At 38.8% G+C, this 19212-nt stretch overlaps 1 protein-coding gene across 1 annotated transcript in view; it reads right to left on the reverse strand.

Annotated features, from left to right (window-relative positions):
* Positions 1 to 17553, reverse strand: part of LOC124712908 (ras GTPase-activating-like protein IQGAP1) — a 346898-nt gene extending 329345 nt beyond the window's left edge. The window contains exons 1-2 of the mRNA XM_047242907.1: positions 17412 to 17553; positions 17049 to 17145 (exon numbers count right to left, since the gene is read on the reverse strand). Coding sequence (XP_047098863.1) covers positions 17049 to 17145; positions 17412 to 17481 — 167 coding nt within the window. The 5' untranslated portion in view covers positions 17482 to 17553. The remainder of the gene's footprint in view (positions 1 to 17048; positions 17146 to 17411) is intronic.
* Positions 17554 to 19212: the final 1659 nt, after the last annotated feature.

The raw sequence follows: 19212 nt of genomic DNA on the forward strand, positions 1-19212 counted from the left end.
TGCTGTTTTGGAGAAAAAAGTACATGATTTAATAGACCAAATGTTTTGAGAAGAGGCAGGGAACTTGTGTGCTATCAAACATTCTGGGGCTGAGGCTATTCAACAAAATGGAGAATTCAAATGATTATGGATTGAATTAGCAAAAGCCAGAAAAGAACTTAAAGAAAATCAGCTTCTGGGAAAATCCAGTGACACTAGTACCGTACTGGAAGACTTGCAATTAGGAAGTAGCATGAACTTGCGTAAACGTTTTCTGAAACATAAGCCTGATAGTGAAGTACATCCTACTTGCTTCTTGTGAGTATTTTCTACGACAAAAGTGGAAGGTTATAAAAAGATAAATTTTGCAGTGAGCGGAGTACTCCTTCCATAGTCATAACCCCGAAAGTTTAAAAATCTGTATGTATAACCAGACATTTGTGTAAAATGTAGTATTCACGGAAGATTACTAACATCTTGAAAGTAGTCTAAAAGAATGAGTGCAGAGTAATTAAAATAACTGAAAGTATTGGCATATGGACCAAGTGATATGAAATTTATTATTCATAAATGTCTTATGTAAGAAAAAAGAGGAAAAGAAATGTGACAGCTTGAGTGACGAAGTAAAAAAAAGAGGATATTTGCAGGATATCTTCCATTTGCGTCAGGGAGAATGTGGTGTTACATGTCATTTAGAATGGGAAATGGAACAGTACACCTTTTAGGTTCTCTGAGAAATGGACAATATCTGCATGTAGAAAGAGAAAGGCTTTTAAATTAAAGGAGAATGATCAGAAGTAGATTGCTGCTAGGCTTTCTGTTTATGCAAAGCCGTCCACCTAGTGGGAGTGGACATTCAGCGCGTCTCCATCTGCTGTAGTGTGCGTGCATTATTCCATATAGACATGAGTGGAGAATGTCATGAAAAGTGTTCATGGAGAAGACACAAGACTTTTATTAACACTGTAAAAATGTATCTTTATATATTCTTCAACTGTTCTTGTTCTTGAACTTGGGAACGAGTGAGGGGAGGCAAATGTTTGAGTTTAGGTCCACAAGTACGAGGGTGAGTCAAATGAAAACCTTAAATTTGTAATAACAAATCGAAATTTCGCGCCGTTATCCTGTAAGTTGGTAAGCGTGCTACAAACAGCATGCAGAATGGCCCGTAGGTGGCAGCATAGTGCACATGCACACATACCGTTGCAGTATCAGTATAAAGATGGTGCCCCTCTTGCGACTTGCACCAGGAAAGAACAGTGTTCTGTTATTCGGTTTTTGGATAGTGAGGTGTGAAACCTATTGAAATTCATCGACGAATGAAAGTTCAGTATGGTGATGCATGTTAGTCACAGCAGCAAGTATACGAATGGAGTAGGAAGTTCACAAATGGTGTGACTCCAATGGAAGATGCTCCTCGTCCAGGTTAGGCACAACGAGTTGTGACTCCACAAAACATTGCAGCAGTTCAAGCCATAGTGAAGGAAACCCACCGAGTGACACTGAATGACATTGCAGCATGTTTATAGGTTAGTCATGGGTCAGCACACCACATTGAGCATTATGTGCTCCAGTTTCACAAAGTGTCTGCAAGATGGATGCCACGGCAGCTGACCCCTGAAATGAGAGAACGACGTGTTGATGCTTGTGAAGAACTTCTTCGGCACTTTGAACGAGAAGGTGATGGCTTCCTTGCAAGAATCATTACTGGGGACGAAACCTGGGTTCACTTCCACCAACCGGAAATGAAGAGAGCAAGCAAGGAATGGTGCCATTCCTCATCACCAAAGCCAAAGAAGTTTTGAACAGAACCATCAGCAGGGAAGGTTATGCTGACACTCTTTTGGGACGAAAAAGGCATCATTTTGGAGCATTACATGCCTAGAGAGACCACTGTCACCAGTGCATTATACACAGATCTCCTAAAAAATCACCTGCAGCCTGCAATCAAATCAAAGCGACATGGACTGCTGTCAGCAGGTGTCCTTTTGCAACATGACAATGCAAGGCCCCACACTGCCCGTACAACAGTTGTAACAATCACAGACCTGCATTTTGAGTGCCTTTCTCATCCACCATACTCACCAAACCTTGGCCCAAGTGATTTCCATATGTTTGGATCACTCAAATACGCAATGGGAGGAAAGAAGTTCCGTTCTGATTAAGGGGTACACCACGAGGTGCATGAGTGGTTGCATGGACTACCAGAAGAGTTTTTTTCTAAAGGAATTTATGCACTTTGTAAACACTGGAGAACTTGCATTGAGCGTGGGGGAGATTATGTTGAAATGTGAAACAGCTTCATACCACTTCTGCACAATAAATAATATTTAAAAAAATATTTAAGGTTTTCATTTGACTCGCCAACATATAGACAATGTAATACAACCAAGTTGTATTGTTAATTGGAGAGAAAATATAAGTCTTAAATGCAAAGAGGTGTTTGGGATCCTTCTGTAACTAAACCAAGACTTAAGCTCTCTTTCAGTGTCTTCCTTAAATTTTCAGAGAAGATCATGGCACAAAAAAAAAAAGAGAAGCTGGAACAGAATAGCTCTGCATTCTGTAATAAATAAATATAGGGGACTGTATATTCAGCGAAGTTTGTCAGGCAAGCAGACATGGACTTCAAGGAATAAATAAACTTCGATAGCCCGATGTGTAAACTTGACACACACATATCCAGTCTGCGGACAAGCTAAGATCCAATACAAGTGAAAATGATGTTACATATGACTTATTTTTCCTCAAATTACATAGACAAATCCTATATCATTGTAAAACGATCCTCGGATGAATAAATTACTAATATTAATTGGTACCTTCCAGTATTAATATTGAGTTTCACAATATTTCTGACTTTATGGCTTATCTCTCTATGTAGTAATCAACAGGTAAACTGACAAAGGAATCATACATTATGATAACATTATTGCTTCTCCTATCCACTGTTAAAATAGTACATTAAGTGTGCCAGGAATTTACAATACTCAGAACTAAACAAATTAAGTCATTTTTTAACACTGTGCATAAAACTGGTATTTTGAAAAATTTATTCTTTTCTAATTGAGCCAGTACTATGAAATAAGGAGCAGATCCAAAAAACGCTCAACGATCCGATAAGACAGTGGCTTTAATTCTCCCCATTTGTCAGTACAATTCTGGTCTTACTACAGTCATTTCATGCATAAACGTGATTGACAAAAGGAAATGTAATGCATCTGTAGACTATTGTGTTACAGTTGACATCACATTTTTTTTAGTGTCAGTATTGATTAGCTTGAAAACTATCAAAGATTTGTCAGGATTTGAAGTCAGTGTTAAGAATGTCAGTGTTATTTTCACATTGGATGATGTGCTACAGACCACATGCAAATTGTCAGTGGCCATTTTTGGCAATTCATGGACTGTTGCTAACACAACACAACACAACAAGGGTGAAACTGTAGTTAATAATGAAACTTTGAGATTATTTGGCAGGGATGCAGAAAAATTAATATAATGGTGAGTCCAAGTCTGCAGCAAAACTTTTATAACTACTGGTAAATCAAAACACTTGATTACAGCAAACCTTTGAAACTAGTGAAAGAATCAAGGAGGTGCTGCTAGAGTGACATCTGCTATCTAAACATCTCCCTTAATATCAAGGCTTTGAAAAATTGTGGAGAAACAGCACAACAGTTTAATAATTTGGGTCATATTGTGCAAATTTAAGAATAGAAAGGAAAGGATTAAGACAATAAAAAAGTCTTATTGCAAGGTAATAGTCATGTAAGCAGACTGTCCTAACTGGTACCATCAAACGAGGTGATTTAAGACACCAGGGCGAATTCGGACAGTGTGGCTTATTTGCTCTTTGCCACTGCGTAGAAACAATGAGTTACTTATTTTAACGTCTGTGCGCCAGTTATTTAAAACGCAAGATTGTATTTATCGCTTTCCATAACTTTTATTTTGCGTCAATTGTTTCCTTAGGTGAATAATTGACGAACAGTCTCAGTGTTAAAAAATCCATACATTATCGTAATGTGGAAACTTTCTATTGTTGCGCCGAGCGGGAAGTTATTGTAACCATAATTGTCGATGTGCTCAGTAGCTAACAGCATTGAGACAATTTCTGTAAAAATTTGTCGAGTTTCTCGTCCAAGGTTACAAAATAACAATGGTTTTTGTAAGACAGTGTACTGTGTGGGGTGATTTCGGACAAAGCCAAGAACGTATAAGAGCAGAAGAGGTGCTACAGTATGGTGTAATTATGACCCAGAACTTTTAGATAAAGCTGTTCGTGATATTCAGAGTGGTAAATTATTGTACAGAAAAACGTGTGATTTGTATGGTATATCTAAATCAACCGTACAAAATAAAGTGCAGGAAGCACATCTGAAAAAAATGAGAGGACAGCCAGTGCTAAATAAAGAAGAAGAAGAAGAAGAAGAAATGTTGAAGCAAGGTATCTTGAGGTCTGCACATTTGGGATTTCCCTTCACTAAATTGGATATTAGATATTTAGTTAAAGGCTACCTCGATAAATCTGGCTGAAAAGAGAAGAAATTTCATAATAATTTGCCAGGAGAAGAATGGGTGCATTTATTCCTCAGACAACAGTCAGGAGATCTTTCCGTTCGCTTAAGCAAAAATATTAAACGAGCTCGTGCAGAAGTGAACAAAGAGACTATTAAGATGTTTTTCTCCAATATCAAGGCAAAGCTGGAAAATCTCCCACCTAGCAACATGATCAACTATGATGAAACCAACATGTCAGATGATCCAGTCAAGCAGCAGATAATTATGAAATGAGGGAGTAAGCCTGCTGAAAAAGTGATGGACTCATCAAAGTCTAGTGTCTCAATAATGATGGCAGCTAGTGCTGATGGTAAACTGCTTCCTCAGGACGTCCTTTACAAGTCAGAGTATTTGTAGGACACGTGGCAAGAAAGCGGACCACAAGGAACCCGTTTCAATAGGAACAAAAGTGGATGGTTTGACCTGCCAGTATTTAAAGACTCATTCTTTACAATCGCTTCACTCTATTTGAAGAGGCAAAATGGGCCAACAGCCATGATTGGAGACAACTTATCCAGTCACGTATCTTTACGTGTTATTGAAGAGTGAGAGAGGAACAATATTTCATTCATTCCCCTTCCCCCCAATAGTATGCACCTCCTCCAACCACTCAATGTAAGCTTCTTCAGGCCAATGAAAGCAGCGTGGCGAGCTGTATTAACTGATTGGAAGAAACACACTCGTGGGATAATTTCCAAGGATGCCTTCCCATCTCTTCTGAAGCAGACACTGACTAAGATTTCAGCAAACTCCAAGGAAAACATAAAGAGTGGATTTTGCGCCATGGGCCTAATCCCTTTTGATCCAGATCATCTCTTATGGAAATTGCCTGATAATGAGGAGAGCCAGCAAAGCAACACAGACGCATGGTCTTCCACTTTTGAAGAAATACTCAAAGAAATTCGTTATCCTCCAAATAAGCTTGGTAGCTACCACCGCCGTGGCAAACTAGACAATCAATCTGGAAAACCGATCACTGGCAGAGATTTTCAAGGAAACGAAAACAGTATTGAAACAAGTGACAGTGCTTCTAGCAGTAGTTAAACTGAAAATGACACATCATCCAATGAAGATTTACTGCTGAAAGAAGAGGCTTTTCTTGTAGCAGAGTACAAATATATACGTGGAAACAAGGAGCAAACAAGGCAGTATGTTGGAGTGGTCACAAATGTTGGTGCTATGGAAGTAAGTGTGAAATTCTTGCGCCCACACGAGAACAGTAGAAACATATTTGTGTTTCCTAATGTCCCCGATGAAGACACAATACAAAAACTGCAAATTTTGAGAATACTTCCCACACAACTTGAGAAGAGAGGATTTTTCAAGAAGATGTGCTTTAGACTCGAAGACAATCGTTTATTTATAAAGTTTTTGCTACTTAATTTAGAATGGTGAGTGAGAAAAATTATTTTGACCTTTTAGTTAAATTACTTTGTTTGCTTCTGTCTGTTTCTAATATTTCAGTTACGAACTGTAAAAAAATTTATTTAAATTCTTGCAAAATAAAAACTTATCTGTAATACATAAAATTCATTATATCATTCCATATCACTTATTCGTAACAAAGGGCTACCTTAAAATGGGTAAAATGTCGCCAAAAACAAATAAAAAGCATGTAGAATTTTTTTTTAAAGGCAGTAACTGTCCGAATTCAACCTCTATATACTGTAACTTCGGACAGAGATTTAAAAAACACCTGTGTCCGAAATCACCCCAATCCATGGGGTGACTTCAGACACTTTATTTAACTGCCTCAGATAAACATACCGACACATACACTTTCTGGTTCTGGGATATTTTATTCATTACACATATACCCTACCGCTTCCACAACAATGAATTTAATCTAACAATGTATGTGAAAGTCACAATCAAAATAACGATAAAATCTTCCGAAATCACCCCGTTTGACGGTATAAAACTCTTAGGGTGATTGTAGTAACTACCATTATAATGGATAAAGGATGGAATAACAGTCAGTAGGATTCTAGGAAAATGGAGCACAGAGTGATTTACTGAGAACAGTTCAGTGATAGGGTTCTTCTCATCAGAACCGACAGAAAACCAATGCCAACAACAAAAGTTCAGTATACACTTTGACATCACAAACAGAAAATGAACAGGTACACACCATACATGAGAATACTGAGCAGCCACTTCAGTATGTAAAGGGAGATGAATTAAATAAGCTTGGGGGATTCAAATGCGGTAGTAGGGGAACAGAGGACAGAGTTACAGGTGGATATGAGCTTGGTTGTAGGAATGAGAGAAGAGAAAGACTCACTGAGTTCTAAAATAACTTTCAACCAGTAATAATCACAAAAGAAGGAAGTAAACTCTGAAGATTCCTGCTGAAATGACAATGATTCCGAAATCAGACATTGGATTGAAAAGTGTACCAGGGACAGATGTATACTCAGATCAAAATTTAGTCATAATTAAGCACTATTAATAAATTTATCATACACAAAATACCTAATCTTGAATGTTGTGACCATGTGCTGTCAAAACTGAAAACTAACAGACATTTTTACTTAAGCTGGCCTAACAGTCCCTGTTAAGATATTCATCTATAGAGTACAAGGAGTTGTCTATCAAGAAGTCTTTCACACTCTCTTTAAACCATGCTTTATCTGAAACCAAGTTTTTAATGGTTGCTGGCAATTTACTGAAAATGTGTGTTCCTGAATAATGGACCCCTTTTTGGACCAAGGTAAGTGATTTTAGGTCTTTATGTAGATTGTTCTTATTCCTAATATTGATTCTATGTATTAAGCTATTGGCTGGAAACAGAGATATATTACTTGCAACAAATTTCTGTAAGGAATAAATATACTGAGAAACAGTGGTTAGAATAAAAAGTTCCTTGAACAAGTTTCTACATGATGTTCTTGAATTTACACCACAAATGATTCATATTACACGCTTCTGCAAGCTAAAAACTGCTGTCTGGTTTGATGAGTTACTGCAGAATATGGTTCCGTATGACAATAGAAAGAAAGCAAGCAAAGTATGCAAGTTTTTTTTTATATTTATACCTCCTACATCTAATATCATTCTCACTGCAAATACAGACTTGTTTAGGCACCTAAGCAATTCTGTGGTATCCCCTTCCCAACTGAATTTATTATCGAGTTGTAATCCCAGAAATTTAACAATGTTGACCTATTTGATCTGCATGACTTCCTATATTATACACATGCTGGAAGGAAATCTCTTACATTAGCATCTAGCAATGTAACAGACAAGAGGTCATTAACGTACACAACAAAAAGCAATGGACACAAGATGGAACCTTATGGAACACCACATGTAATTAATTCCCAATCAGATGAAGACTGACTGCTTACTGCACCAGTATTTCGCAATGACACCCTCTGTTACCTGTTAGTTAAAACTCAAACCATTTTGCAGCACTATCGGTGACACCACAATACTTTAATTTACTTAAGAGAATGGTGTGGTTTACACAGTCAAAGGATTTTGACAGGTCACAGAAAATACCAGTAGCCTCTAACATTATCTAATGAATTAAGTACATTCCTACTGTAAGTGTAAATAGCTTTCTTTATATCAGAACCCTTAAGAAAACCCGAACTGTAGCTTGGACAATATATTATTTGCAGTCAGATGCTTAAGGAGACTGCTTGAACACAACCTTTTCAAATATTTTTGAGAAAGCTGGCAAAAATGAATTGGTTGATAGTCTGATAGTATCTCTTTATCCCCCTTCTTGTAAAGAGGCTTAACTCCAGCACATTTTAGCCAGTCTGGAACTGTTCCACTGATAAGAGATTGATTACACAAATAACTTAAGATAGAACTCAACTCGTATGAGCACTCTTTGATTAACTTCATTGATATGTTATCATATCCACTGGAATACTTCAATTTTATAGATCTTATGATGGCTGCTACTTCTTTGGGAGGCATGAGTGTCATTCCCAATGTACTGAAGTTATTTCTAAGACTGGTCTCAGATACTCCATTGCACTGTCCACCGAACCTGTAACCCTAGGCTGTCAGTAACAGAAATGAAGTACTGGTTTAAGAGGTTTGCAGCACTACGTGCACTTGTTACCAAAGTCTCATTTATTTTTAGAGCTATCTGTTCCTCTTCCATTTGGCTCCACCTGTCTTTGTCTTGACTATATCCCATACAGTTTTTATTTTGTTGCCCGATGTAATCATCTTTTTCTCATAATAAAACTGCTTCGATTTCTGGATTACTTGCTTCAGTATTTTGAAATATTCTTTGTAATGTATTACAATGCTAACATCCGAGCTGTTCCTAGATAGTAGATACAGTCACATTTTTGTTCCACATAATATCTTTATTCCTTGTGTAATCCATGGTTTATTTTTTGACTTCTGTGTGATAAGTGTTATCTTTAGGGGGAAAACAATTTTCAAAATTGGAGGTAACTTAATTAATGAATGCTTTGTATTTTCCATTTGAGTCAGAAGTATTGTAAATATCTAACCAGTTCATCTCTTTGAGCAATTTCCTGAATTTCTCAATTTTTGACTTATTTATTACCCTCCTGTACTCAGATTTAATAGATTTTTTATCTTGACAAGTTTCAACAAGTTCACTGACAGAGCTTTTCAATAAATCCACATTAAAATCACCAGCAAACACTAATTCCTTGTTTGTTTTTAACTGTGAGATGGGACAACAGAGCTTCCAGATTTTTTTTATGAAGAGGTTATAATTTCCTGAATGTGATCTGTGTAAACCTACTATTATAAAGGACTTACATTGAAATACTACTATTGCTGCACAAGCTTCTAAGTGCTGCTCCGAGCAAAATTTATTATTATCAATATTCTTGAAATCAAAACATTTTCTGACAAATGTGATACTCATCCTTTCTCCATATTTTCTCTGCAGAAGTAAGAAGCTAACTTGAATCCCGCAACATTTAATTTATCTATACCAGTTGTCACATAAAGATCAGAGGGGCAGATATACCAACTGGTTTGCTCAACTCTAATCCTTCAATACAAATAAGTCCCTGAGGAGGAGATATGGGGGTAGAAATTGCTGTATTAAGGTAGGCAGGTCCACATAAGGTAGTGCCTACCTCTAGGGAGGTAGATATTCCAAATGGTGATTACGGGGGTTGTTCGCACTTGTACTGCTATTGCTTCCAGGTTGGTACAAAAGGTGATCCAGTCACTAATGACATTGGTGTGAATCAAAACACAGACCCTCTCCAGATGCTATCCTGGGGCCAGTGTACTTCCAACAGAACGTCTGATAACAACAAAATGCTGGAGTGTGGTTATCATGGAAGTGTGTTTCTTGAAGAGCAAGACAGAATGCAGAGTAAGAGGTTATCTGTTGCAGTTCCTTTAGATTATTGTGTTGCAAGAATTCAGGTTAGACATAAAGAAGCCAAGGGGAGTTCATGTCACCAGGTCAGTGATTGTCACCAACGAGAATGGGGTGACATCCATGAACATAAATAACATGTCAGACTCAGGTTACAAGGGGGGCTGGCACCTCTGGGGGCACTCGCAAGGAGGGGCTGGAGGAAATATTATCTTAGGACTTAAGTTACTACTTCTTCTCTTTCAAAGGTTGAGGAGAGCAGAGAAGAGGGAGTGCAGGCACCTGCAAGATCCGGAACCAAAAGAGAGCAGGCGACCTTGGTGTGCACAGACGGTGCATACCGTGGCTGAGCTGTGGTAGCAGGCTTCTGGCCTGACACATACCTGGGATGAGGGATCCCAGTGGAGAGCCCCCCATCACTTATGGGCACTGAAGAAGAGGGCCACTTCTTTGGCCAGGACGGGGGAACATCACCATGACGGAAGGGTGTGGGAACTGCAGGGAAGAGGAAGGGATATGGGGCCAGAGGTGGGGTAGGAAGAGGTAGGTGGGGGAAAGGATGTAACAGTGGCAAAAGTAGAAGAAATCGACAATGGGTTGAGTCTGTCATATTTTTGGTGAGCCTCAGAATAAGATAGATGATCCACGGACTTGTACTCTTGGATCTTCTTTTCTCTCTTGTAAACCGGGCAATCTGATGAGAGTGGAGAGTGGTGGTCATGACAATTTACACACACAGGTGGCGTAACATAGGGGCTTCCCTCATGGGATGGGTTTCCACAGTCTCCACACAGAGGGTCCACCGCACAGCAGGAAGACATATACCCAAAACGCAAGCACTGTAAGCACCTCATGGGCGGCAGGACGTACGGCTTCGCACCACATCAATAACACATAACCTTGCCCTTCTCTGAGAAGATACCTCCCTCAAAAGCCAGAATGAAGGCTCTGAGCACTATGGGACTTAACTTCTAAGGTCACTAGTCCCCTAGAACTTAGAACTACTTAAACCTAATTAACCTAAGGACAACACACACACCCATGCCCGAGGCAGGATTCGAACCTGCGACCATAGCGGTTGCGCGGTTCCAGACTGTAGTGCCTAGAACCGCTCGGCCACCCTGGCCAGCCCAGATTGAAGACACCAGTATCAGTGCAGTTGTCTCTACAACCCTTCTGCACATGTCAAACGAGATGACCACCACACCACTACAGATTAGCCCAAGTTCCTTATCAGTTTGCAGAATGAGGTCCTGATGAAAAATCACTGCCTGGAGCATATTCAGAGACCGGAGAGTGGCAATAGACACCAGGACATCGCCAAAATGATCACAAGTAGGAAGAGCTACAGACTGGGTGGCAGAAGAAGCTCTGATCAACAGGGAGCCCGACCGCATCTTAATGATGGACTCGATATTCTCCACAAGAAACAACCGCTTTGTGGTGGTGAATGTGTCCCCATCTGTCCTGGTAGAGACCAGGTAGCAGGGAAAGTGTTTCATGCCAAGGCAGCGAGCCTGTCCCTCCTCCCAGGGTGCAGCCAGGAAACTGATGGCTCCAGAATCATACAAGGCAGCATTTAATGATCGTTTACCACTCAAAGAGATGGCCATTTGAGAATTGCCACATTTTTACTGCTTGATATGCTTCATGTGACAAGCATCCACCCAGATACCACCCACTCCAATCAGCAGCTTGGCCTACATGTGGAGGCAACAGTTCAGGTATCAGTACTGTGATTCCTGTATTGTCAGGGAGCTCAGCCAGATGTTTACATAACAGCCGTGCCACATGGACTGGCTACTCATGCTGGTGACCAAGCGGCGTGGGTAGGGCTATGTTGGGGAAGGAAGGGGAGGGAAGGGAGGAATCCATGCCACAGACACTAGGAAGGGAGTTCTTCCCGAAGTGTGTCACACTAAAGACAAAAAATTTAGAAGTGGAGGTCAAACCCCAAAGGGAGGCCAAAACGCCAAAAAGGATGAAAGAGAATAGACAATAGGAACAAAATCGCATGGAATACAGGGAACCAAGTGGATAGCCAGGTCAAAATAAATCAAGGCACCGACAGAAGGGTAGGTGTAAGGACAGGGAGGACACACTGAAGGAAGGAAGAATGGGCTGCAACAGCTCGGGGCGCTGTGTGTGCGCCATGTACAAACTCACAAAAGAACCGTGAGCCACTGGGGGTTTCTGCTATTCAAAAACTGCAAATTCATCCTTAAACAAGTGCACTCATCAGGCTTTCTGGGGTGTTCAGTACACCACCTGTCGAGGCTATACTGAGGATCTGCCCCAACAACATTCAGGTACGATACACAGCAGCGTGCTACTGGTTAATTCTACACAGACTCGATCCTGTGCAAATAATTACAGGAGTAGATATCAATAGCAAAGGTCCACTCTTGGCCTAGGAAGTAGGTGAAAGGCAGAATGGCTGGAATGATAGAACAATCAGTAGGCATGTGTATAACAGACTATGAGTGTGCGAAATGACCCAACTAAGTGAATGTTACACATGGTCCTTATCTCGTCTTATTACACAGAACAGAGAGAAGGGCAACAGCTCTGTGCTACTGTGGAGAAATAGGAACATCTGAACATGTAGCAGTTCACTGTAACTTACACCAACAATCACATACAGAATCATCCTCCCTGTCTAAGTACTAGAGTGGGATTTGGTTTTTGGGTGTAAAAGTCTTGAACAAGTTCCGTCCGTGAAATGTAGTACATCGGCAATCTCTACAAAGAAAACAAAGTATCACTTTAAGCCACTTTTTTACGAAGTATCCAGGCATCTACATTCATGAGCTAAGGATAACTATTAGCTGCAAAATAAATGACAATGTTCATCGTAAACAGGCCAGAATTCTGACTGCATATAGAAATCTGTTGTTCTCTGAAAAATATTAGTCTGGGCTGAATTAATCTAACAGGAAGAAATAAACAAATGCCTCGCATTGAAACAGCAGAATATATATAAAAACAAAGATGATGTAACTTACCAAACGAAAGCGTTGGTATGTTGATCATCATACCAACATACCAATACTTTCGTTTGGTAAGTTACATCATCTTTGTTTTTAGATATATTTTTCCCACGTGGAATGTTTCCCTCGCATTGTAATAAAATTAATTATAAATTCATTTCTAAAAGTTGCTTCTCTTTGTTGATGTAAACCTTGAAATATTTCACATGCAAAAGATTCCTTCAAAATGGGAGCTAAAGAAGACAAGGACAAAACAAGTAAAATTTGCATGAAAATTAATAAATTGTTCTCTGCAGATTGTCTGTTACTGAACTTAGATAAAACTCAACATACACAATTCTGCACTGCACAAGGCCTGACTGCATCCTTAGAAATAAAGCATGAGAATAAATTATGTGAACAGAATTTTCTTATTTCTTAGGTGTTTCTATTGGTAAGAAACTGGATAAAAGTTACATATTGGAGCCCCCCTCCCCCCCTGTATTTTTCAACATGGTGCAGACATCTTCGATAGGCTGCACTAATGATCAGTTTGTAACCACAACCTTTATTTGGCTCCAGGGGCTTTGGGGACCAAACTTTCACCTTTCAACCTAACCTAGACCTTAGGCTGCAATACACATTAATGTCATCACGAACAAGATTTCAGGTAGGGTCAGGAGGAGAGAGGGTTGTTTCACATATCACACTGAACTGGAAGCCACATGTTACAGGTTTTCATAAAAAATTAAGCTCTGCAACTTCTGCATTGCAGATAATATCAAATATTGGAGGTGAAAATGCAAAAAAGTTTGTGCCACAGAAAGGCAATATTATCTCTTCTCAGTTGCAATGAGATACACACCAGGCAATGCCAGAGGTAGTAACAGTCTTGTATGATTTTGTGCATAAAATAAAGTGAAAAAGGAGTTGACTTATTTTTACTATTTTCATTCACTAATGCAAGGTTTTCTGAAGCCTTCGGCACTCTTTCATGAACTCACAATGAAACTGCCATCTTCCAACCTAATGTATACTTTCGGCTACACTACAGATCAATCCATCACCATGATCTACACTCCAAAATATAATACAGAGGCAAATAAATAAATATTGCCAGTGTTCTGTCCTCTTCTTGTATGTGCATGTATGACACACACCACATTGTTACATCATGGTTCAGAGCCAACATTGGGTTCAACTAGGTTCTGTTGACCCCTAATGCTTATAAGCATTAGGCTAAGCTACAGGTCAGTCTGTTACCACAACCTTTATTCCACATTCACGTCCATTGGCTTTACCATACAGAACCAGCTATCACCTTCCAACCTAATCTAGATCTTGGGCTACACTACCACAATCAAGAGTTTAGGGAAGGGGAGAGTGGGTATCCAACACCAAACTCTAGCCTTTGCACAATCATTCAGCCATAGTTGTGCACAGAATGGAGCGAGTTATTTGGCCACTAAAACCTGCAGCACAAAATAACGTGAGCTATTCAGACATGAAAGTCTATAAACATGAACTCAAATCATACCTGCTCTACCTTCTGATCATGGTGAATAACCAAAGTCAATCACAAACAGTCAGCATAGTGCCAAATTTTTTTCACTGAGAAACTATAATTGTAAACTGTCTCGTCTCGCAATGAGGCGAATAATTATAACCCAAAAATTATCCAAATATCATACTAAAAATGAATAAATGAATTAATTAATCTAAGCAGATCAGATTTCTGGATACACAACTAATTAAACTTTTGCTTAACCCTTAGCCAGAATCATGGGTCATTTTGGACCCACCGACAACAATAAAACCGTCTAACAATGGAAACGCACAGAGTTTCTGTTTCGTGCGCCAGTGTAATCCGAGTACATTGTGAGGTGCACCAGGGGCCGGGAGCTTGCTGCTTGAAATTTACTAGAAGTGGAGGTAAGTGCCATTGCTGGGTCCAATTTGACCCGCGATTCCAGGTACGGGATTTTTGAAGTCAGTGTATGCCGATTTATTTTGTCGTGTTCCTGCCACAATGCTGCGCGGCTTCACTGAAAAAGAAATCTGTGTACTATTATTAGACGAAAATTATTCAGATGTAGAATCTTTAAGCGATTTTTAACCTTGTGATGAAGACAACATAAGTGATGATGAAAACACACAACAAGAAATTTCTTCTGATTCAAGTAATTCATCATCTGATGATTCAGTAGAGACAGATAGCTGGCTGTCAAGTAGTGCATATTTTCATGGCAAAAATCGATTCAAGTGGTCTTACTCATCCACCAGCTAGGTCCAGAGTCAGAAGCCACATCATCATCACCACTCACCTGCCTAGTCTCATCGATACAGCTCGTGAAAAACGGAACATGTCACCAATTGAATCATGGCAGTTGCTGATATCAGATGAAATGATCACAATTATTTGCACTTACGCTAATCAGAAAATAACAGAATATTCAGAAAAGCATAAAACTAATGCTACTTACACTAACCATGTAAGTATTATGGAAATGGAAGTATTTTTTGGGTTGTTGCTAGTATCAGGTGTATTCAAATCTGGCCATGAAGATATAGAAAGTTTATGGGCAACTGATGGAACTGGCCGAGATATATTCAGAATAACGATGTCGGTAAAGCGATTTATGTTCCTGTTATCTTCTTAGAGATTTGATGATGTGAATTCTAGGGAAGAAAGAAGAACTAATGACCGTGCTGGTCTCATGTACTGCAACTTGCAGAATCTTTATTTGGAACAAACAGAAATATAACTGCTGATAACTGGTTCTCTTCTGTGGAGTTGGTAGACAAACTGATTGAAAATGGTTTGACCTATGTTGGAACGATGCACAAAAATTAAAGGGAAATACCACCAGAACTTTTAGCCAATAAACAATGGGTAGTAGGATCTACGTTATTTGGTTTTGTGAAGGATAAAACATTGGCATCTTATGTCCCGAAAAAGAATCCAAGTGTAGTGGTAATCTCATCAATGCACCATGACAATTCAGTCAAAGAAAACAGTGGAAAACCTGAGATAATTGAATTTTACAACAGAACAAAAGGTGGTGTTGATACATTAGATCAGAAATGTGCCAATTATTCAGTCTCTAGAAGAACTCAACGATGGCCATGTGTCATTTTTTCAGCAATATTGAATATTGCGAGTGCAAATGGATTCATATTATGGGAGGAATCAAATAGTGGAAAACGTATGAAACGCAATCATTACATAAAAGAAATTGGACTGAATTTGATCAGGCCATTTATCACAGAAAGGAAGATGGAGTATTCTTCATTTTCAGTAGATTTGAAGAGTAGAATTGATAATTTTCTAGGGGCGGCTGATGAACCACAAAATGACCTACGACTAGAAAATTCACCTTGCAATCAAAGTGGCTCACGAAAACGAGGAAGATGTTATTTATGTGGTCCTAAAACTGACAGCAAACAATCACAAAAATGTGACAGATGTCTTAAATTCTTCTGTAAACAACATGCAGGGGGAAAAAAAATGTTGTGTACCAAGTGCCATGCTTATTTCAGGTACTGATATAGATAACATTTGGATAATTCCATGTTTCGTTGTCATTATTTTTGTTTCTGAGTGATGGCATAAAGAATCCCTATTCATATTAAGGGGAAGTTATGAGAAACCCCATGCTATATCTAGGTTTTTTAATCTAAGCCTTTTTTGTAATCATGTAGCATTGCAAAGTAAGGTACTAAAAATTCTTGTAAAATAGGAGACGTAGGACTTAAGGAATAAAAAATAATACTATGAAAAAGTTTTGTGCAATTAAGGTTGATTTGTGTTTGAAACAAAACTTATTTTAATATAATCATTACACATTTACATATGAATTATATCTTTTATGGGGATTATGTTGAATTTTTATTCAAGGGTCCATTTGGACCCGCGATTCCAGTTATGTTTAGCAAAATATCGATTCCGGTTAAGACTTCATAAAATGATGTTGGGATTACTGAAAAGCAAGGATGCCTCTCCATTCGGTGGGATTCACTGGTTGCCATTACTCTATATAAGACCTATATTGGATACAGACATGTGAAAATGCTAAAGATCCACGAAACTTAAACGTTATTTGGAATTTCAGCATGTAAAATTGTAGCAATGTCTGGAGGACTGCCCGTTATTTTGATAGTTTTCAATAAGGATGAGAAAACAAAAAAAAGATGCTCACATTTTTGCTTCTTTCAGATGACAGAGGTACTCGTATGCCAGATTGTTTTTCCGTGCTTCGTCCATTTCTTCTGCAGAAATTCTTGTATCATTAGTGCCTGCAACAAAAACAGCGGCCTAGTGATTTGGAACTGTTATAATGAAACTAGGGTTTTGAGACTGGATTCGTATAAGAACTGTTCTGTGAACACCTTCCCCTAATTAACTTACAGCTTACTACAAATTCAGGGTCCATTTGTGAAAGTTCTTCTAGTGACAAATATGCGCGTAGATTTGAATGTGTTTCTTAATGCTGAAGGCAAAGTCGCAATGTTTATTTAATGTGTCACACAACATAATGTAAATATTTACAGTTGTCACTCACACATCTTCGATCCTTCACATTCCATGAAATTGAGTAAACTGCTGCTACTTATTTTAATGTCAACTTCCATTTTTATTGTTCTTTACTGAAATATCAAAATCCATACACTTTTTACCAACAGCAACGAAAACATCTGCAATACTTAACGTCGTACTCGGAGTTCAAATTCGAAAATGCGCTCCAAGTCAACAAGTCTCAGATGTCAATCGAAGCAGTGGGCAGTGCAAGAAACACTACAACGCTTAACACAGTTAATGTGTACCTTTGGCATCGTAGTTTGACTGTCTACGAAGTTTAGTAACATGGCTGTATTGTTTCCAGCAAAAAATAAAAAAAAAAAACGATAAAATAAATTTTTAAAAATTTATTAATAATTCTCTAATATTAAATTAAAATTTACAATGAAGCCACAGGAAAGATAAATTTTGGAGACGCAAATGATATCGATAGGTACCAATGAGTTGATAAATGTGAAAAGAAAAATAGTTCCAATTTCAAATAAATAATATCACTGTATGTATCAACCAACATTGAATCATTCAGTAAGGAAGTACATTAGAAAGTAGTATTGCATGTCAAAAGAAACAGCCCAGAAACAAAATTGCTGTAGTTCGCTTATAGGATGCTGGACAATCAACTAAATGAAAGCGATAAATGTGGAACTGAAGTCTGTTTCTAGATTTTCATATGATATTGGTAATTGAATCTGTGTGTATGAGATGTCTTGGGATAATTGACGCCCGACGTCGAGTGACAGTCAATCCAAATTTGTATGACGCTCTCGCTTGAGTTAAACGAACCTTTGAAGTTTGAGTGCCGGTATAAGTAATATCAGTAGAGTGTATACTATATACCCTGTAAGTTGTATTTAAGCACTTGGGAGGAATAGGCTACCCGCTGCTGTTTTCAGATACGGCGCGCAAAGTATTTTGTAGGAAATCTTTGTAGAATGGGAAAAGACTTCCAGGATTAGTTATCATTTGAACACCTCACCTAATAGTATGAACTTAGAGTGAATCATGATGTTATAGATTGCATAGGAATGCATGTCGACTCACAGCTGACGTGAGCTGATTGTATTACAACTCTGGGAAGCCAACTCATAATACCTCGCTATGTGCTCTGGCCTCTGAATCATAGCTTCTGTGTGTGCAGCTCATGTGCAAGAGCAGTTATTTTGCATGTTTTAATTCAACAGTTAATTCTGCCATAACATTGTGGGGAGTAAATGCTCAGAATATCAAATCAGTCTTAAAAGTGACAAAAAATGGACTGTACAACTTAAAATGAAAATTAGATGGTGGGCTCACAATGCAACTTGTTTAACACTCAAGGGAATCCAGTAAGGTGTATAAATACAAGCATTAACCAGCACCCAATAAACCAGTCTGTACATGAACATGGGGCCAGAAAGTTACAGGCACCATCTTCATCTCAATAGGAAAAGCACAGTTGCAAATCAAAAAGCAGTCTACTATGTTGTTGTTGTTGTTGTGGTCTTCAGTCCTGAGACTGGTTTGATGCAGCTCTCCATGCTACTCTATCCTGTGCTAGCTTCTTCATCTCCCAGCACCTACTGCAACCTACATCCTTCTGAATCTGCTTGGTGTATTCATCTCTTGGTCTCCCTCTACGATTTTTATCCTCCACGCTGCCCTCCAATACTAAATTGGTGATCCCTTGATGCCTCAGAACATGTCCTACCAACCGACCCCTTCTTCCGGTCAAGTTGTGCCACAAACTTCTCTTCTCCCCAATCCTATTCAGCGCCTCCTCATTAGTTATGTGATATATCCATCTA

This window comes from Schistocerca piceifrons, chromosome 1 (assembly GCF_021461385.2).
Source record: "Schistocerca piceifrons isolate TAMUIC-IGC-003096 chromosome 1, iqSchPice1.1, whole genome shotgun sequence".
In the NCBI taxonomy this organism is placed as follows: Eukaryota; Metazoa; Arthropoda; class Insecta; order Orthoptera; family Acrididae; genus Schistocerca; species Schistocerca piceifrons.